Consider the following 21636-nt stretch of genomic DNA (forward strand, 5'->3'; position numbering starts at 1 on the left):
CACTTGAGGCAAATACCCCATCTATTCCTGCCGTGTCCCCAGTCCCTCCCTCCCTTCCTCACTTATCCATCACGTCTAGATAAAGGGGAATGTTCACTCCCCAAGTCCCCCTGCTTCTGGGATGCCCAGGTGTCCCATTTCTAGTGAATGGGATCAAAACAGAAATTTGCTTTGAGACTGCTAGGAAAACTTTTGTCTAGCTGGCAAAAGGGAAAGTGTCAGCGATGCTCCCCTTTCTTCCTACTTTCTTCCCCATCTTTCTGCCTTGAATGTGGGTGTGATGCCTGGAGCTACAGTAACCAGCTTACACCCCTAAGTAAGACAAAGGGCAAGAAAACTGCATAGGCTTTGCAATCACGGAGTCACAGAATCACCAATAGCATCTGCCTGTTTTGTGAGACAGTGAACCCCAGTTTTAATTGGGCAAACACAGCCTTAACTGACACCCCATTTATTCTTCACAACTTGCTACGAAGCAGATATCCTTTTATTGTTGTTGTTAATCTTCACCGGGGGATTTTTTCCCATTGATTTTTACAGAGAGTGGAAGGGAGGGGGAGAGACAGAGAGAGAGAAACATCCATGTGAGAGAGACACATTGATTGGTTGCCTCCTGCACGCACCCCGACCAGGGCCAAGGATCGAGTCTGCACCCTAGGTATGTGCCCTTGACCGGAATCGAGCCCAGGACCCTTCAGTCCACAGGCTGACGTAATCCACTGAGCCAAGGGCGAGGGCTGAAGTGGATACCCTTTAATTCTCTTTCCACAATCACTCATTGAGTGCCTACTGTGAGCCAAGTTCAGCTGTAGGAACTGGGTACAGAGGCTGGATTGTCACAAGGACCTCTCCAAACCTCTCCAAAACCCCATGCTTTCAAACAACAATTGCTTATTTTCACCTTTGAGTTGGTGCGTTGGTGGGGGTGGTCTGCGTCAGACTTCAGACCTGCAGATTTGAGCCTGCTTCCTGGGTCTCTCGTCCTCCTCCTCGAATCACGGGGCCTCTGGGGGTGTGTTCTTCCCTTCTCAGTGGCAAAGGATAAGAGAGCAAGTGGAACCCCGTGAGGCCTCTTAAAGCCTACGCTCAGGACTGTCACTTTCAACCCATTCCATTGGGCACAGTGAGTCCCATGGCCAAGTCCAAGGTAAGGGGCAGGGATGCACACTCCACCCAGGAAGAGGTCACGTCAAGTGTGTGGAGTTGGGGAGGGGTGGGGAAGTGGGACCAACAATCCTACTCCAGGAAGGAGGTTAGTTCAGAAGTGGGGCCAGAGCCTGGAGGGGCCCAGAGGAAAGGCGGCAAGCGGAAACCAGCAGGCAGTGGGAGTCGGAGACAGGAAGTATGGCTGTGTGGCCGTGGCAGGAGACCCAGAAAGAACTAGAGAATTGAAGGATAATGTAGGACAGTCAGCATTTATTGATCTACTCCAGACCAGGTATCACGGCATCCATAACTTCATTTCATCTTCAAAAGCTTCTGGCTTCGATTCCCAAACCATGTGCTGAGGCACCCTGAGGTATGGCAGAAATCTCACAGATGCACAACAAAGTATTTTAAAAATTTGAAGAAAACACAATAACTCTGTTGGGTACTGTGTAAACTACAATTATGACGTTGTTTAAAACGAATTGCTTAATAACTGTTAGGTATTTCTTTGGGCATGGCACACTGTGAAAAAATTACTGACATGCTAAGGGTGCTGTGGACTGAGGAAGTTTAGGAGCCTCTGCCTGCCAGGGAGGCACCATTGTTACCTGCATTTTATAGTTGAGTACAGATAGATCCTACTATTCGCCCCTTTTTCTAGATGAGGAAACTGACATTCAAAGAGGCCCTGGCCCTGGCCGGTGTCACTCAGTGGTTAGAGCATCTGCCTGAGGACCGAAGGGTCGCCAGTTCAATTTCCAGTCAAGGGCACATACCTCGGTTGCAGGTTCAATCCTCCTCCTCCCCCCATCTCCCCCCGCAGTCAGAGCACGAGCAGGAGGGAATCAATTGATGTGTCTCTCTTATGTTGACGTTTCTTTCACTCTCTCTTCTCCTCCCCCTTGCTTCCACTCTCTCAAAAAATCAATGGAAAAAATATCTTCACTCCTCTGATGAGGACTGAAAAAACAAAACAAAACCAAGAGGCATGGATTTCTCAGGATCACCCCTGCAGGGCTGGAATTAGAACCTGTTCCCCCTGACCTGTGTGGAAGGCCTTGCCTGTTGTTTTGAAGTGATGGAGCGCCAGGCAGGGGCTCGAGCCAGCCATCTGCTGAGCTCCTGGGCAGGCCCAGTGGGTTCTCTGCCCGACACAGTGGAGGGTTGATAGGAGTGTGTGGCAGTTGGAGTCTGGCGTTTGGTCCTTGGCCTCCAGTGCTGACACCTGATCACCTGGAAAGCCATTTCTCGTGGTTAACTTGTTCTGATGCACTTTCATTTATTTTTAATCTTGGGATTCTGGCTCATTTTACTTCATAAGCTCAGAAAGGTTTGGCATGTGAGGTAAGGGAAGGGGGAGCCAGGAGGCCTGGAACAGAAAGGAACTTAAACTCTGAGCAAGGAAAAATGTCTCCACCAAATACAAAAGCCATCTATTCATCATCCATGGGCAGCTAATAATATGGCTTCCATGTGTCAGACCCTGCACTGATGCTGGGGGTACAGGGTTGCTGGGGTATAGCGGTGAGCAAGAAAGAGCCCCACAACTGACCTCATGGGGCTTATGGTCCAGCTGGTAAGAGGACCCATTAGCAGTCAAGTGGTTCAAAAATAGTACTTTGTAACACAAACCTGGCACATATATTAGTACTAGAGGCCCGGTGCATGAAATTCGTGCACTGAAGGAGAGAGGGGGAGAGGAGGATCCCTTAGCCCGGCCTGCGCCCTCTCAGAGTCTGGGACCCCTCAGGGGATGTCCGCCTGCCGGCTTAGGCCCAATCCCTGGGGATTGGGCCTATGCCGGCAGTCAGACATCCCTCTGACAGTCTGGGGTTTTCACAATCTGGGACCCCTTGCTCCTTACCACCTGCCTGCAGCAGAGGCGAGAGAGGCTCCCACCACCACCACTGCACTTGCCAGCCGTGAGCCTGGCTTCTGGCTGAGGAGCACACTGACCACCAGCAGGCAGCTCCTGCATTGAGCGTCTGCCTCCTGGTGGTCAGTGCATGTCATAGTGACCGGGTGTTCTGCTGTTTGGTCAGTTTGCATATTAGGGTTTTATTATACAGGATATGAAGAATGAATACATGAGTGAAGGAATGAAGGGATTTGCAAATGAAGAAACTGTGGCTCAGATGGAGATACGAGTTGCCCAAGCAATTCAGCAGCTGTGGCAAACATCAGTTGTCCTTTGATATCCCTTCTCCTAGTCACTCATAGCAAAGACACAGTCCCAGTTTCCCTTGTAGGTAAGTGTGGCCATGTGGTTAAACCCTGGCCAATGAGATACAAAGGGAAGTGATCTGTGCGGTTTCTGGGTTGTGCCCTTAAAAGGAAGGAGGGGGGGCCCTGCCTCTTCCCTCATCCTCCTGTGACTGGAATGTAGCCACAAGGGCTGGAGGTGGCGTAGCCTTCTTGGACCACAAAGTGGAGGACGGCAGAGCAACACGATGGCAGGAACCCAGGTCTCTTGGGACTGATGAAGCCACCGTGCCAGTCCTAACTGCCAAGTATACTTTTACATGAGACAGAATTAAGTTCTGCTTTATTGAAAACACTATTTAATACAGGAGTCAAACCAATGTCCTTAGAAATATAGCGGCAGAAGTCAGGTCCCTTGATTTCTGCCCCGCTCTGTCCCTTTCTATAATCCTCCCACCTATTTTATTTTCTTCCAAGTGTTTTCGTGTTCGGGACCTGGCCTGCTCCTCACAACAGCTCCGTGAAGTTCACAGCAGAGAGCGCACCCCGTGACGCTCACAGGGCTCACGGAGACGCGAGCGGTGTAGTGACCTGCCCCGAGGCTCATGGGCAGAGTTCCCATCTCTTGGGCGGGGCAAGTGGACTCAGAGGTGTCATTTAGCTCTGCCCCCATTTCTGACTCCCAGTCTAGGGCCCTACCCGCCCTTGGGGCTGTCCCCTCTCCTATTCTAGGCACCTTAGCCCTCTCCCCACTTAGTAAAATACACGAGGCAGATGCGTAGCAGGAAGAAGCTTCCACAGGTTAGAGCCCTCAAGCCCTCTCACCCTCCCTTCCTCCCACGTGAGCACCTGCCATCGTGCCAACGAGGGGGAGCAGGGGATGATGCACCCACAGAACACGGTGGTTAAGATGGCTGAGTTAATATTCGAAAAGCTCTTAGAACAGTGCCTGGCATACGGGGAGGCCCATGTAAGTGGTTGTAAACTAAAATACACAAGTAATTCGTTACTATTCCTTCACCTCTGAGCCTGTGAAGCGTTGTTCCCTCTTCCAGGAATACTTTTCCTTTCTCCCCCTTCCTTCACCTAGCGAGATCTCAATCTTACCGGGGCTGTTCTTTCATATCACTCCCCTTGACACATTGCAGGCTGTTTTCAGTTTTCTCACCTAGAACACAGGGGGTCAGATTTGATCTGTATTTTTCAAACTTTTGCTACTCACGTACCTCCTCCTCAATTTTTCCCTACCATCTCTGCTTTGATTGACATATATTTGTCTTTAAATTATTCTTTAAAGGAACAATTTTTTTCTGAGTGACAGAAATGAAGTGGTCTCTATTTTCTCTCTTGTCTCCTTGCACCTGAGGGAGAATGAGCAACCACAGGGAGAATATTTTCAAAATGCAAACCTCTCTCCTGCTCATTGCCACCCACCACAAGGTCCACAAAGGGTCTTCTTTGGTTCAAATACACCCTCAGGCTCAGGAGATGATTGTGGGCCAAGGTGTTAGCCCACAGCTGGTAAGAGGACCCATTAGCAGTCAAGTGGGTCCCAAGTCCCACTTGGCATTGGCCTACGCTGCAGGATAGAGTACAGAAACCTCAGCTTGCTAGCATGGCACCCCACAAATGCTAGCATCAGGCGCTCCTCTCTCAGCAGCTGTCCTCGCTGCCATCCAGCAGGCAGTACAGTGCAGGTGCAAGGCTGTGAGATCCCCATCCGTTGGGTACAGGAGCCATCCTGGCTTAAAAGCTTCATGTGCCATGGAGCCAATATCTTTGCACCTGCCCAGTTATATGTGTCACCAGGTTCATGAAGCCCAAAGTATGATTTCCTGCCATGCATTTATAATTCCTCCTAGCCCAGATGTAATTTACCAATCAGTGTCTTTAAAAAACCACTTTATTTATTTATTTATTTATTTATTTATTTAATTTTTAGAGAGAGTGGAATGGAGGGGGAGAGACAGAAACATCGATGAGAGAGACACATTGATTGGTTGACTCTCACATGCCCCCCAACCAGGGCTGGGCATCTTTTAGGCCTGCAACCAAGGTATGTATCCTTGACTGGAATCGAACCCAGGACCCTTCAGTCTGTGGGCTGATGCTCTATTCACTAAGCCAAACCGGTTAGGGCAAAAAACTTCATTTTCTAGAACAATTTTAGAGTACAGAAAAATTGGGAAGGTAGTAGAGAGAGTTCCCATATCCTCACACTCATCTCCTCTATTATTAACACCTTATATCAGTATGATACATTTGTTACAATTAATCTATAATAATAAAAAGGTAATATGCTACTTAGACTGGACATCCTTCCGGACGTCCTTCCAGACAAAGCTAGGGCCAGAGTAAAGCCTGTGTCCCGGGTGCCAGAGGGAAGCCGGTGCTAGCAGCCGGGGGAAGGAAGGCCTACTCTTGCATGAATTTTTGTGTATCAGGCCTCTAGTTAACTAATATTGACGCATTATTAGCTAAAGTCCTTTATTCCGATTTCTTTAGTGTTTACCTAATGTCTTTTCTTCTGTTCCAGGACTACACTGAGGATAACATGCCACATCTAGTCATCATGTCGCTTTAGGCTCCACTTGGCGGACGGTTTCTCAGACTTCCCTTATTTTTGATGACCGTGATCGTTTTGAGGAGTACTGCTCAGGTATTTTGAAAAATGTCCCTCCATTGGGATTTATTTTACGCTCATCTCATGGCTAGACTAGGGCTATGGGACTGGGGAGGAAAACCACAGGGGTAAAGTGGCATTCTCATCACATTATATCAAGGGCATGTACTGTCAATATGATTTGACCGTTGTTGACCTTGATCGCCTGCCGGAGGTAATCAGGCATGTCAGGTTTCTCCCCTGCAAAGTTGCTCTGCCCCCTACCCCAACTCCCTTTCATGGGGGATTGATCTTTTCTCCCATTTTTTCATTTATCATACTTTAGGGCATAATCCAATATTCCTTTATTTATTTTGTTGATGAAATTTTTCCAGGTTTGGCCATTGGGAGCTCTTCCAGTTGGTCCCTATGTCTTTTAACATACCCCAACGTGTGTGTGTGTGTGTGTGTGTGTGTGTGTGTGAGAGAGAGAGAGAGAGAGAGAGAGAGAGAGAGAGAGAGAGAGAGATTTGTTTATTTAAGCACTTCCTTAGTTTCTGGCACTATATAATGCTCCAAGCTCATCTTGTATATTTCCTGCCCCAGGCCTACAACCAGCCATTTCTCCCTGATTCCTTTTTATTGGAGAATGGTATTAGAAACCAGGATCTGGGCACGAGGTGTGCTTATTGTTATGCAGGATCATTGCTTCTAGGACCTTTTGGCTGACAGAGAAAGGAAACCATGTCTGTATACTAACTCAGTGTATATACATATCTATAAATATTTCTATACGGAGTCATCTGCATCTATACGAGCCAAGCACGAGTTCATACTGATATCTCCAATCCATTACCACATGCATCATTCCAGCCTCCTCCTCAGGGGTCATTTTTATCACAGCAATGTTGCCTAGTAACATAGTGGACACACGTTTATGTGTTTCCAAGGAGACAGTACTAGACACTTAACGAAAGGTACAATTCTCAGGCAAAAGAGGAAAAGATGTTAAGCCTTTACTCTCACTGATCAGTGGCTACTCACTGCTCTGAGGATAAAGAACTAACACCTTGGCCCACAAGGTTCTGCAGTGACCTGGCCTGCTGACAGTCCAGCCTTTTCTCCTCCCACTTGCTTTCTGAGCTTCCATGGCAACCACGCTCTTCTCCTTCAAGCCTCACACTCACCATACTCCCTTCTCTCCTAGGGCCCTTGCCCAGGCCAGTCTCTCTGCTGGGTCTCTCTTCCTGGCCCTCTTTACCTGACTGCCTCCTACTCATCTCTCCGATCGCTGCCCAGTCCTCGCTTCTGCTGGGGAGCCACCCGTCTCCCAGGCTAGGCCAGCACTGTTTCGGGCTTGCGCAGCCTGTGCACCTTGGCGTTGTGGCACTGACTACAACAGCAGTGTTGTTTCCTTTCCCTTTTCTCCCACTAGAACACACGCTTCTTGAGGATGGCGATGGTGTCTGCCTAGTTAACGGTATATAACAGGGCTCATCCTCTCTTTGTTGACGTTCTCACTGCGTTCACCATTCTTCTCCCCAGTTCAGTGAGCATCTTTATGACCAATACTTTAAAGTCTTTATCAGGTAAATGATTTATCTCCATTTCATTAAGGTTTTTCCCCTGAGGTTTTTGTCTTGTTCTTTCATTTGGAACCCATTCCTGTGTTTCTTCATTTTGCTTGACTCTCTGTGTTGGTTTCTCTACAGCAGATGAAGCAACCACCTCTCCCAGTCTTGAAGGAGTGGCCTGTGTAAGACATGAACTTTTGTGATTCAGCCCTTCCTCAGCTCTGGGCTGTCTCTCAAATCTTTGTACTTGTACTTGTCCAAGCAGCCTGTTATATTCTTTTATTAAAAAATATGTTTTTATTGATTTCAGAGAGGAAGGGAGAGAGAGAGAAACATCAATGATGAGAGAGAACATTGATCGGCCGTCTCCCACACGCCCCCAACTGGGGACTGAGCCCGCAACCCAGGCATGTGCCCCCGACTGGAATCGAACCCGGGACTCTTCAGTTTGCAGGCCGACACTCTATCGACTGAGCCAAGCTGTCTAAGGCCCTATTATATTCTTAATAGCGCCCAGTAGTTGAGGATATGCCAAGACCTGTCAGTGTCCTAAAGGGGAGGATCTCAGCCCCTAGACATAGGCTGACTGGGAGCCAGATCCTCGGGCACCGGCTTTTAAAAGTATGCAAATATAAACAGTCCATGGGACTGCTACTGACCAGCAGAGCCAGGTGATCTGGAGGTGTCACTTGGGTGGCAGTGGCAAAAATCAGGGCTCCAGATGAGTGTATAAGTCTTTTCTGGGTGACACTGGTGAGCTGCAGCAAGGCAGAGGGGGAGCGCCGAGATGGCATCCACAGCCCACGCTCCTTGAGAGGAACTCTCTAGGCCACTAAACATGTGTCAGACCTGAAGCCTGTCCCTCAGACCAAAGCTCCAGGACAAGCAAAGAGGCCTCCTGCACAGAAAGACTGGGGGTCGGCCTCAGTCCACTGTGTGTGCAATGCCCCGGGGGCAGCAGCTCTCCAAGAACTTTCCAATTGCCATGGTCCCAGAATGCAAGCCCCACTGGCACCAGATCCAGGCAATCAAGGGGTGTCCCCCGGGCAGAAGCTACAAAAACCAGTGCAGACTCATGTAAAGCTCCCTTCAGGAGACACTGGTGCTCCAGAGCATGTCAGAGGGTGAGCACAAACACCCCCTCAGGGGTCTCTAGAAAGGATTACAATCGGATTACAATCGGCCCCTCGATGCATATTTAATGAGAATCCTGCCCCTCAGGCCTCAGGTATGATGATTAGGTAATCAAGCTCTTGGGTCTGTTGTCCCTTGCTGTGTGCTGGGGTGGCTGTTAAAACTCCCCAGTGGTTATAGTCCTGTAGGACCCACGAGCATAAGCCCCACTGGCCACCAGAGCCAGAAAAGGTAGAGGTGTCCATCGGCAGTAGTCATAAACATTGGGGTGCCAGCGAAGGGCATTAGCTCCTTTCTGGGTGGCACCAATTATAGTCCCTGGCTTCTCTGGCCTCCAGAGCCAAGCAACAGGAGGTGTCCCCTAGGCAGCAGCCACACAAATTGGGACATCAGACGTGTGCAAAAGCTCCATTCTGGGAAATGCTGGTGCTCTGAGCATGGCACAGGGCGAGTGTGAAGATGGCACCTGCCAGTCTCCATCCCTGGACAGTCCCAGCAGACTCCCAGACACGTGTGTTACATGAGATGCCTGGCTCCCAGGCTGACGCTTTAACACAAGCAGGTGAACCTCCTTTACTTTAAGTCTGGGCACGGCCGGCTGCCTCTGGGCTGGGCCCTGAGCTGAGCAAGTCTGAGCAAGTGAGACCTTTAAGAGCAGTTTCTCAAATTGCTTCAGTCTTGTGGGTCTCAGGATGGGAGGCACATTGGTTTTCAAAGTTAGACATTTTGGGGGCTCATCTCTCAAATGTATGTCTTTTTTAAAAAATATATATTCTATTGATTTTAGACAGGAAGGAAGAGGGAGATAGAAACATCAATGAGGAGAGAGAATCATTGACCGGCTGCCTCCTGCACACCCCACACTGGGGACCGAGCCCGCAACCCAGGCATGTGCCCTTGGCTGGAATTGAACCTGGGACTCTTCAGTCCGCAGGCTGACGCTCTATCCACTGAGCCAAACCAACTAGGGCTCAAATGTATGTCTTAAAAGTTGGAATGCCCAATGTGGGGGTTCAAACCCTTTGATCCTAAGGGAGAAGCTCTGGGTTTTGAGTCCCACTCATTGTGAGTCACTGCACCTGGGGTGGGGGTTATGGTGAATTGTCTCCAAGTCTCTCCTAGATAAGTAGAAGACAGAATCAGTGAACTCGAAGACAAGGCAGTGGTTACCTGTTAAAGCAGCAAAAAGAAAAAAGAATAATAATAAAAAAAGTGAAGATAGCTCAAGGGACTTATAGGACAACCAGAGGCCTGGTGCACGAAATTAGTGTACGGGTAGGGTCTCTATGCCTCGCCGGCGATCAGGGCCAATCGAGGCCTTCTGGCTGCTGGCCAGAGCCTTCCTTCCCTGGCTGCTGGCTGGGGCCTTCCTTCATTCTGTGCCACCCTGTGGTGGTCAGCACACATCATAGTGAGTGATCAAACTCCCAGTTTCCCAGTCAAACTCCTGAGGGACACTTTGCATATTAGCAATATATATATATATATATATATATATATATATATATATATATATAGCCATGATATTTATATAGATATCAAACATGGCTCCCAGAAGGAGAAGATAAAGAGTAAGGGGCAGAAGTATTATTTGAGGAAACAATGACTGAAAGCTTCCCTAACTTGGGGAAGGAAACACATCCAGTCCCAGGAATACCAGAGAGTTCCAGACAAGAGGAACCCAAAGTGACCTACACTAAAACACGTTATAATTAAAATGTCAAAATTTAAAGCTAAGGAGAGAATATTAAAAGCAGCAAGAGAAAATAACTTACTATGTACAAGGGAACCCCTATCAGGCTATAAGTAGATCTTTCAGCAGAAACTTCACAGGCCAGAAGAGATGGTATGATATATTCAAAGTGCTAAAAGAATAAAACTTCCAACTAAGAAGTGAAGGAGAGATAAAGAATTTCCCAGAATGGTAAAAGCTAAAGTTGTTTATCACCACTAAATCTGCCTTACAAGAAATGTTAAAGTAATGTATATATACAGTTGTTAAAGGAACTTTTTTAAGCTAAAAAAAAGGCACTTGTTAGTGCAAGAACGTATATGAAAGGATAAATCTCACTGGAAAGTAGTGAATGAATCACTTATAAAACTAGTATAAAGGTTAAAATACAAAAGTAGTAAAATCAACTAGGATTACAATACTTATTTAAGGGATACACAAGATAAAAAGAGATAAAATGTGACATCAAAAATGAAATGTGTGAAGGATAGTAATAATATTGAATTTTAAAACGGCATCAAACATAAGTTGTTATCAACTTAAAATAGACTGTTATGGATATAAGTTGTTAAATGTAAGCCTCATGATAACTACAAAGTGAAACCTATAGTAAATACACAAAAGGCAAAGAGAAAGGAATAAAAGCATATCAATAAAGAAAGATATTAAGCTTGTGCTCAGAATAAAATTTTAAACTATTTTATCTTTCAAGAGTTGAATTTTTGCCCAGCTGATGTGGCTCAAAGGTTGAGCATCAACCTATGAACCAGGAGGTCATGGTTGGATTTCCAGTCAGGGCACATGCCCGGGTTGCAGGTTCGATCCCCAGTTGGGGCATGCAGGAGGCAGTTGATCAATGATTCTCTCTCATCATTGATGTTTCTATTTCTCTCTTCCTTGCTTTTCCTCTCTGAAGTCAATAAAAACATATTTGAAAAACAAAAGTATTATGCTAAGTGAAATAAGTCAGACAGAAAAATACAAATACCATATGATCTCTCCTATATGTGGAATCTATCCTATATAATAAAACCCTAATATGCAAATCAACCGAATGGCGGAACGACTGGTCGCTATGACACGCACTGACCACCAGGGGGCATATGTTCAATGCAGGAGCTGCCCCTGGTGGTCAGTGTGCTTCCACAGAGGGAGCGCTGCTCAGCCAGAAGCTGGGTTCATGGCTGGCGGGTGCAGCGGCAGTGGTGGGAGCCTCTCCCGCCTCCGCTGCAGGTGGGCGGTAAAGAGTGAAGGGTCCTGGACTGCGAGAGCCCCGGACTGCAAGAGGGGTGTCTGACTGCTGGCTGGCGGACATCCCCCAAGGGGTCCCAGACTGCGAGAGGGCTGAAGGACCCCCCCACCCCCAGTGCGTGAATGTCATGCACCAGGCCTCTAGTAAATAAATAAACAAACAAATGAATAAATAAATTAATCCAAGCTCATAGGTACAGAGAACATATTGGTGGTTGCCAGAGGTGGGGGTTGGTGGAAGATATGGGGTAAACAGATTTTTTTTCCCCGTTAAAATAAATGGAAAAAACTAAACAAAGAAAAAAAAAAATGGCAGGATATTCCTAGTGAAAAGGGGAGTTCTGAGGTCACCCGTGAATAGGAAATGTGTGGTTAATAAAGCTAATATAGGTTTCTTTAGAGAAAGACTCCTTAGAGCAGTGGTTCTCAACCTTGGATGCACATTAGAATCACCTGGGAATCTTTTTAAAATCCTGATTTCTGGGCCTCATCCTCCGGAAATTCTGTTTCTTTGTTATGGGGTGGGGCCACAACATTAGGAACAAAGAAACAGAACTTCCGGAGGATGAGGCCCAGAAATCAGGATTTTTAAAAGATTCCCAGGTGATTCTAATGTGCAGCCAAGGTTGAGAACCACTGCCTTAGAGCCTTTAAGGCCAATATGCTTTGCAAATCTCCGACAGGGGAACAAATTATTCAGCATTTCTCAAATTCACTTGACCCCAAAACTCATGTTTTACAAAGTTCCTCTTTTTATTTATAGAAGTTACAGAAACACTGTGGATGAAAGATACAGTGGGTGATGCAGATGAAGTATACAATATAGTTCCTGTCTTTCCTTTAAGGCAGACATAGTCTTGCTGGGGAAACAAAGCTTTTAAAACAAATGTGCATAAAACAATGATTGACCTGTTCCATAGAGAGCAGGATTTCAGGTAAAATAAGCAGGGAAGGGAAGATCAGTGTGGGTTGAGACACCTGGAGCTGACATGATAGGAAAGGTATAATTTAAACTGGGGCTTGAAAAAATAGGGTAAAGGAAAGGGGTGCGGGGGATGATGGTAAACAAAACAGACAGAAGAATGAGTGAGTGAGGAAATGGGTGACAGGTTTGCATAAGTCTGATTTTTCATTTGTTCAGATAGATAGACCAACCAAGGGGGGTTTACTGGACAACCTATACACAACTGATTTTATTTTTTAAATGTATTTTATTGATTTTTTACAGAGAGGAAGGGAGAGGGATAGAGAGTTAGAAACATTGATGAGAGAGAAACATCCATCAGCTGCCTCCTGCACACCCCCTACTGGGGATGTGCCCGCAACCAAGGTACATGCCCTTGACTGGAATCGAACCTGGGACCCTTGAGTCCGCAGGCTGATGCTCTATCCACTGAGCCAAACCGGCTAGGGCCACAACTGATTTTATAAACTACTTTTTAAAATATGTTTTTATTGATTTTTTGGAGAGAGGGAGAAGGAGAGAGAGATTAAAAACATCAGTGAGAAACATTGATCAGCTGCCTCCTGCACGGCCCCTACTGGGGATCCAGCCTGCAACCCTGGCATGTGCCCTGACTAGGAATCAAAACAGTGACCTCATGGTGCATGGAAAGATGCTCAATGCACTGAGCCACACCGGCTGGGATAAACTACTTTAAAAATATATATATATATATTTTTATTGATTTCAGAGAGGAAGGGAGAGGGAGGAAGAGATAGAAACATGAATGATGAGAGAGTATCATTGATCAACTGCCTCCTGCACACCCCCGGCACGCCCTCCTACTGGAGATTGAGCCTGCAACCTGGGTATGTGCCCTTGACAGGAATTGAACCTGGGACCCTTCAGTCCACAGGCTGACGCTCTATCCACTGAGCCAAACCAGCTGGAGCTAAACTACTTTAAAATGTCTTATTTTTAAGCTCAAATGATTACTAGCAATTCATTCTGGACTAGTTTTTCTTAGGAGAAAATAATATCAATAGCAAACATATCAACTGCACATCAAGAGAGGTGCCTCAGGCAGCCTGAAAGTACTCTGTTCTCCCACATATCTACAGTTCCTTATCCAGAACTCCCAAACCCCAAAGCTCTAAGTTCTCTTCTCCAAGTGATTTTGTGGCAAAACCTCTCCTGAACTGATAAGAGGCTATTTATAGTCTTTATCCAGTCCGCTTAGTGTGAATATCCATTCATTTGGGGATGCTATCCCAGACTACATTGGAGTATTCTATAAATTGTAGTATATGTATCATGTCATCTTTCTAAACTCTTAAAATTCTAAATTCTGACAAGGGTCTCTAAAAAGGGACTGTGGACCTATAATTATTATTTGTACCCTAGATTTACGCTGTCTGTGAAAATGTGTTTGCTATGTAGCACAGCCTATGGGTGACTCTGATTTAAAAGGGGGAAACAATAGATGCTCAGTAAATATTTGCCTATTTTCTCCATTCTCTATTTAATAAATATTTATTAATGGCTTCCAATGTATTGGTTCTGTTTCTCGTCTCTAGGGATACAGCAGGGAGGGAAACAGCTAAAGCCTCTGCCTCCTGCAATTATTTTTGGTAGGAGTGACAATTAACAAAGAGAAGCTAGTGTCTGGAGTCGATCAATCTAGGGAGAAAAAAATCAAGGAGTAAAGGGTTCTGGGGCATGTTATTTTTCAAAGGATGGTCTGGGGCCCAGCTGGTGCGGCTCAGTTGGTTGAGCAACGTCCTGATGCACCAAGAGGTTACTGGTTGGATTCCTGGTCAGGGCACATGCCCAGGTTGTAGGCTTAATCCCCAGTAGGGGGTGTGCAGAAGGCAGCAGATCAATGATTCTCTCTCATTGATGTTTCTCTCTCCCTCTCCCTTCTTCTCTCTCTAAACTAAATAAAAACATATTTAAAAACAAAACAAAAAACAAAGGATGGTCTGGGAAGAAGTCTCTGAGAAGGTGACACTTGAGCAAGGACGGGAAGGAGTGAGAGAGTGAGTCTGGGGACCTCAGGAAGAAGTGTCCCAGGCAGAAGGGACAGCGAAGGCAATGGCTCAGGTGGGGCTGTGCGTGAGTGGGGGAGGAAAATGTACGTGGTTTATAGGGAGTATCTCATCTAATCCCCAAAACCCTTACGACGTCCACTTGGCAGATGAGGAAACTGAGCTCTGCGAGGGGAGCCTTTGGCACAAGGCCACACAGCTGTGAGCGGCAGCGCTGGGGTTCGCTCTGGAGCGAGGTGTTGCGGCTGGCTTCCCCTCGAAGTCCCTGACAAGCCAGCCCTTTGGAAGGCACGCAGAGACCGAAGCCTTCCCAACCCTGGAGGCCCGGCCTCGGGCTCCCTCCTCAAAGGCCCAGACATCTGGCTTCCGGGGTGACCTTGGCTCCCCCGGCTGCTGAGGACCCTCCTGGCTGCTGAGAACCGCACAGGCCGTTGGCTCAGGGCAGGGCGGGGCAGGGCAGGGCAGGGCGGGGCAGGGCGGGGCAGGGCGGGGCAGGCTCTCCAATAAGGTGGCTCGAGGAGCCAGGGCAGGGCTCCTCCCCTACTTACCTTTCCGGATGGCGGACTCTGCTGACCCCTCAGAGCCCCGGCAGCCTGCGCTTTCAGGATCCCATCAGCAGGGCGAACCCTGAGGCTCACAGACAAGAGCGCTTACCTGAGGCCACGCTGGCGGCCACCGAGTCGTCCCAGGAGCCCATGACCTTCAGACCAAACTTCTCTTTGGACGTGGCCTGGGCGCCCAAAACGAGGAGCATCTCTTTAACTCTTGTGCTCTGGGCACCTCACTTGATCTACCTTAATCGAGACCCTGTAAAGGAAAAAAGCCGTGAAAGTCACCCCTACTCACCACCTGTCCACTCACACCCACCGCGCTGGGCTCCCGGGGACCAAGAGAGCACCTCGCTGGGGCCGTGCACCCCACTGTCCCACTGAGAAAGAAGAGCCGGGGAAGGTGGTTGGTGGTGGGGAGGGTGGGGGTGTCTCAATGGCTCTCTTCCAGCCTTCAGGTGGCGCCCTCGAGCCGCGGAGCCGCACGAGTCAGTGAAGACCGTCGGGACCTAAGGACCAGGTCCTACCTGGGGGCCGTGTGCCGGGCAGAGAGGGGAGGGCTGGGGCGGGGAGGCGGCGTCTGAGATCGCGCAGTCGGGGCGCCCCAGCGGTGGAGACTGGCAAGCGGCGGGGGAGGGGTCTCCTTCAGCAGCCCCCCCTCCCAGGCCCCGCCCCTGCGCCCTGGAGCTTCGGTCCCCCCACTCGGCAGATAAGCCCTAAGGGGAGGGGAGGAGGATGGCGCCATGTCCCCCGCTCCTCACCCCCGTCTGTTCCCGGCCTCCCCGTCCCTCCCCACGCTAACTCTCCGGGCGCCCTCGCCGGCCGCGGGCGGAGCTCGATCCGCTGCGTTCGGCGATCCCCGGCTCCCTCCCCTTCTCGTGTCCCTCCTCCCCGGAGCCCCCAGCGGCCGCCGCCGCCGTGCAGCCCCGCGCGGCGCGAGCAGGTACGGGCGCCTCGGCAGCAGCGGCTCCGCGCCGGGCCGGGAAGGGGGCGGGAGCCGCGGGAGGCACAGGGTGGCGGCCGGGCCCGCGCCTCCGGGCTGCGCCGCAGCGGCGACTCCGGCGGGCGGGCGCCGGCTGCCGGGAGGTGGGTGGGCGCCGGGGAGGACGCGCCCTCGCCTTCGTCCGCGGCCGCGGGGCGCAGAGCCGCCCGCGTGGGGAGGCAGGGAAGGAGGCCCGGCACAGGTACGCCCGCGGGGACGACTGCGGGGCGGCGGGAGGCGGAGGCCCGAGGCGGGGAGGGCGGCGAGGAGAGCTTGCCTGACCTCGCGGCCCGGCCGAAGGACACGCGGCGAGGGGACCCGGGCGCACGCCGGTCCTCGCGGACCTGGTCTCCTTGGGCCGCCAGGCAGTCCTGCTACCGGCGCCGCTCGGCCCGGTTCCGTCTGTCCCGGCCCGGCCCGGCCCGGCCGCGTTAGTGGTCAAGGGCAGGAGCAGGGGGTGTGAGCTGCGGGCAGGCGGTGCGCCGGTGCGGCGGGCAGCCGGGTGTTGGCGCTTCCTGCGCGGAACTTTGGGTGTAACAGCGTGGACCTGCGTGTGCGTCTGTGCGCGCCCCAAGTCTTTGTGTACAACTCGAGCGTGTATCTGTCGACTGGGGTTTGTGAAGCTTCATCCACGCCGGCTCTACGTCTGTCTTTCCGCGTGTTAGTGCGCGCGGGTTGGTGGTGGTGCTGGGCCCCGGGTGGGTCTGGCGTAGACCTTGGCAGTCCTGGGGGTAGTTAACTGTGTGTGTGTATGTGTGTGTGTGTGTGTGTGTCCAGCCTAATCCCTTTTGGGTGTGATTGCCTGTGTGACCCCTGAATCTGTGGGTCACACCGTGTGGCTCATGTCTGTGGGTGCTGCGGGTGGAAACGGCCCCTGGGGTGTGACTGTAGGACTGGGGGGTGCCTCTCAGGTCTTGTGGGACTGCAGGTGAAATTGGAGTGTCGTTGGACAGTTGCCATGTGAGCAGTGGACTCCAGCATCTTTGTCAGTTTGTCCATTTCTCCTTATGTTTTGGGTTATTGATTGGGCACGTGGGCATCTCTGAACCTGTTGTGAGAGCGAGTCCCCCTTTTCTCTGCCCTCTTCCTAACTCTGGCATCCCGAGGAAAAAGTTTCGGGCTCCTGCTGGTGAAAGCCCTGCTGCCAGAATTTGGGTGCCCTGGATTTTCTCTGGGACACGGAGGCATCCGTGTGCCAAGCTGGGAAGGTGGGTCCCAGGCCACTCCAGGAGCTGAGTTCTCTGGAGAGTGCTGAAAACTGGGGGTGGGGGGCACATCTGGGCATCCACTGGGCAGCAGCTGTCATCACCAGTCCCTGTTTGTGCAGGGCACTCAGGAAAATGCGTTTGGTGCAAAGAGTAGAAAAGCCAAACAATCTATCTCTCCTCTCGGTTTACCGGGAGTGGGAGCAGTCGGCTGGGCCTGGCCTTGAGTTGGCCTCCCTTATCCTTGTGTGGGAGAGATGGTCTCCCTGGGCAGCTTGCCAAGCCACTCCTGGGGGCTGCCTGTGTTCTAAGCCCTGGGCAGGGGGCTGGGGATCCAGACGGAATCCACACATATCCCTCCCTGCCCTCAAGCTGCTCATAGTGGCTGATAAGTAGTGGGAGAAAGTCAGTCGAGAGCGAGGGCGGGTAGAATGATGCCGCTGGTGCAGGAGTGTGTGGGTTTGCAGGTTTGCAGGTGGTAACAAGAAGCTGTGCTTGCCTTCAGGTGCCCACACGCACGCCATGGGACCTTGGCCACGTTTTGTCAAGTGGAGAGAGTAATTCCTGCGCTCGGGGCTGGTGAGGGTTAGATCAGATACTCCGGAGGGAAGTGCCCACTGTAGGGCCCAACAGGGCGTGGAGGTGCTCAGTAAACACTTACTAAATTGGAACTCAGGAAAGAAGAATGTGGTGATAGAATTGGGTTGTAAGTGGAAACAGGCTTTGTACTCAGATGAAAGGCTCTGTGTGAGCTCAGAGGTGTCCAATGCAAGTCCATGTTGGAAAAAAGATCAGAAAGATAGAAAAACGTGTCTTCCTGCACTGAGGCTCTTTGAGTTTCATTTATTCACTCATTCATTTCATTCAGTTTTCACTTCATTAACTAACTCATATCCCCCCTCCCCCGCCCCATCTCTCTCTCTCTCTCTCTCTCTCTCTCTCTCTCTCTCTCTCTCTCGCACACACACACACACACACACACACACACACACACACGGAACAACAATGCACTGGAAAATAAATTCAGGCATGAGAGTGCACAGAAACATCTAGAATCATGTGTATGGGTGTATGTAGACACACCAGAGTGTGTGAGCCACTCTGCAACTGGAGGGTCTCTGTACAGTGTGGGGACTTGGGTCTGTGTGCCTGGGGCCCTGGGTATGTACTCCCAGGACATCGGGTGTGTGGGGAACTGAGTAGTTCTGCTGTGGGACCGGGAATTTTACATGCCAGGTGGGGAAGGGGGCTTTGGTGGGACCTGGGAGGGGCAGCACTGAATCTGCTAACAGGAGGCCTCCATCAATTTCAGCTGAGGTGTTGTGAGGACATGGGTGCCTAGGGTGTTGAGATTATTCATTTTATAAGAGAAGCCAGGAACCCAAAGCTTAAAATGTAAAATATTTTGCTTTTTATATACTGGCAAATACTTCACCAAAAACAAATGGACAGACCAGAAACAAACAAAAAACACCCCTGAAACTTCTGTGAGCCAACATTGGCCCATGAGCCATAAATTGGTATCCTTGGGCAGGAATGCACCTGTGCTGCCTACCTGTCTGACTGTGGGAGTGTGTTCTGGTTTTGGGTGTGACACCTCCTCTTTGAGCAGCGTGCTCCCTTTCCCCCTCCCCACCCCCTCCCCCTCCCCCTCCCCCTCTGTCTCCCCATCTGCAGTCCTCAGCCAGCCCCCTCCAACCCCCAGCTTCTACTTACATGAAGGCATTTGGCTTTGGCTTCAGCGTGGCTCTCAAGTATGCGCCTTCCTCTCATCCCCACCCGTGCCTCCCCTGACCACATCAGAGTCCACCCTGGACCCCTGGCCTCCGCACAGCAGCCAGAAAGAGCTTTCTGAAACCTAGGCAGTCCTCCCTGTCCCCACACCTCACCTCCCTGACTCCTTGGCCTGACCTGTAGAGTCCTTTGAGAGTGGATTCCCAGCTGACCTGTGAGGTACCCCATCCCCCTATCCCCACTCATCCTCTCAGATCTGGCTCAAATGCCACCCACTCCCAGAATCTTTTCTGACTTTCTCTGCTTTGTTCCCACATCACCGTCATCACCTCTATCCCTCCCCTGCTCCTCGTCATCCTCACTTCATCACAATGGTGTCCGTTAATTGAACTGGCTGGGCCTTACATGCATTATTTTATGAAACCCACAAGTTGACCCTGTGAAGGAGGCACTTTGCTTATTCCCATTTAACCAATAAGAAAATTGAGGGTGGAGAGGCCACATTGCCTGCCCAAGCCCAAGTGGTGAAGCTGGGATTTACACCTGATAGCCACTGTGTCTGAGTTCCCTCCACCATAAAATAGCCCGGCGCTGATCCTTACAAGCACTTACTGTCATGAGAACTTTATATGGATTATCTCAATCCCTACATCAGCCCCATTAAATAAGGGAGGGGTAGTAGTACTGTCATTTAATAGATGGGGAAACCGAGGCCCAGAAAGGATAAATGAATTGCCCAGGGCCACATGCCAGCCAGTGGTGGAGCAGGATCCTGGCACGGATTGTCTTTGTCTCAATCCCACCTCCCCTCTCTCTGGCAGGCTGCCCCTGGTGGGAACTGTGCCTGGCTCATCTGCACATCGCTTGGGGTCCAGTGTGCCATCCAACACCAGCAGGATCTTGGTCTAGGTTTGCTAAATTTTACTGACTTTCTGTTTTCTCTTCCAGCTGCCAAGGGGCCAAGGGATGAGCTGGGCCCCTCCTTCCCAATGGCATCTCCCCCTGGTCTGGAACTGAAGACACTGAGCAGTGGTCCCCAGGCCCCAAGGAGACCAGCTCCTCTAGGCCTCCTGGCCCCATCCAGGCAGGGTGTGGAGAACGCCTGCTTCTCCTCGGAGGAGCATGAGACCCATTTCCAGAACCCTGGGGACATCAGACTCGGCAGCTCCCCCAGCCCTCCCGGGGGTGTACCCTCAAGGCCCCGATCCCAGCGGGATGACCTGTCCCTGCATTCAGAAGAAGGGCCAGGCCTGGAGCCCGTGAGCCGCCCGGTGGATTATGGCTTTGCTTCTGCTCTGGTTTTCCTGGTGAGTGGGATCCTCCTGGTGGTGACAGCGTATGCCATTCCCCGTGAGGCCCATGTCAACCCGGACTCGGTGACAGCGCGGGAGATGGAACGACTAGAGATGTACTACGCCCGCCTGGGCTCCCACCTGGACAAGTGCATTATCGCGGGCCTGGGGCTGCTCACAGTGGGCGGCATGCTCTTGTCCGTGCTGCTGATGATCTCCCTGTGCAAGGGCGAGCTCTACCGCCGGCCGACCTTCGTCCCCTACAGGGGCTCCAGGAAGACCTATGGCTCCATTAACCTGCGCATGAGACAGCTCAGTGGGGATGGGGGCCAGGGCCTGGTGGAAAACGAAGTTGTCCAGGTCTCAGAGACCAGCCGCACCCTCCAGGGGTCTTAATTAGGAGCTCCCCTGATCTGAAACCCAAGGCTACAAGCCCCCCAAGGCCTTGGGTTTTAGACTGAGCTCCACACAGGGGCCTGGGGCAGGAGTCTTGGGTGCTGGAAGGGGAGGCCAGGGGTGGGCTCAGGCTCCCCTGCAGAGGGTGGCCCCCTGATCTGTTTTGTAGCTTGAGGTTTTGTATAAGTTTTGTTCGGAGATGGCTTCTGCTGCTAAAAATACAGAAGTTCAGAAACTGCTGCCCTTGGAGGATGAGGTTTCTTGGCATTTCTGACAATTGAGAGCAGTTTGAAAGGCTGCCCATCCTGTTCCTCATGCCTTGGGAAATTCCAGAATCTCTGTATACAGTCCTCATCAGCAAAGTGTGGGCGCTGGGTGACTTTGGAGGGACCCCTTTTAGCCCTGACCATCTAAGGTGGGAGGTGGCTTCACAATGAGGGGAGAAGTCAGCACTGGGGTGACCCTCCCCTCTCCAGGCCTCTGTCCCCCTGACTGTAAAGTGAGGGTTGGACTGGACGATCCCTTGGGCGCCTCCAGTTCTGCCCTAGGATGAGTGCCCATTACCTGCCTCTGGCCATTCCTTCAGGTACTGACCATTCTCTGTGCCGTTTTCTGGGCCATTCCAGGAGCTCTCACCGCCCTGCTAGAATTCCCTAAGTCTCCCGGTGATGCCAGGTTAAGTCCAAAATTCGCTACATCCTGGTTTTGGTCTTGGGATTGAATTTCCTACAGTGACTAGATCTTAGCACACATTTCACAAAGTCAAGTGCACAGTTTTCACCAACTCCCTGAACAAGAGGGGTCTTTTATGCAAGAGAGGGTGAGGGCTTTGCTGTGTTTCTGT

General features: G+C 50.6%; 1 protein-coding gene across 2 annotated transcripts; it reads left to right on the plus strand.

Moving 5' to 3' along the window:
- Positions 1–15905: 15905 nt before the first annotated feature.
- TMEM74B (transmembrane protein 74B) lies at positions 15906–21031 on the plus strand. Of its 2 annotated transcripts, none has more exons than XM_081097533.1 (2): positions 15906–16126; positions 20053–21031. In XM_081097533.1, exon 2 carries the CDS (start codon positions 20094–20096, stop codon positions 20790–20792), a length of 699 nt encoding a protein of 232 aa, XP_080953659.1. In that variant the 5' UTR covers positions 15906–16126; positions 20053–20093; the 3' UTR covers positions 20793–21031. The 2 variants fall into 2 exon arrangements, with proteins under 2 accessions (XP_080953659.1, XP_080953660.1); XM_081097534.1 differs by lacking the exon at positions 15906–16126 and adding an exon at positions 16356–16367 and having other exon boundaries at positions 20053–21025.
- Positions 21032–21636: the final 605 nt, after the last annotated feature.

The sequence above is a fragment of the Myotis nattereri genome (assembly GCF_964212035.1).
Source record: "Myotis nattereri genome assembly, chromosome: 8".
Lineage (NCBI taxonomy): Eukaryota > Metazoa > Chordata > Mammalia > Chiroptera > Vespertilionidae > Myotis > Myotis nattereri.

Bases quoted from the DNA above. Each gene is read 5' to 3' on its own strand.
- TMEM74B (XM_081097533.1), top strand. From the start codon at position 20,094: ATGGCATCTCCCCCTGGTCTGGAACTGAAGACACTGAGCAGTGGTCCC.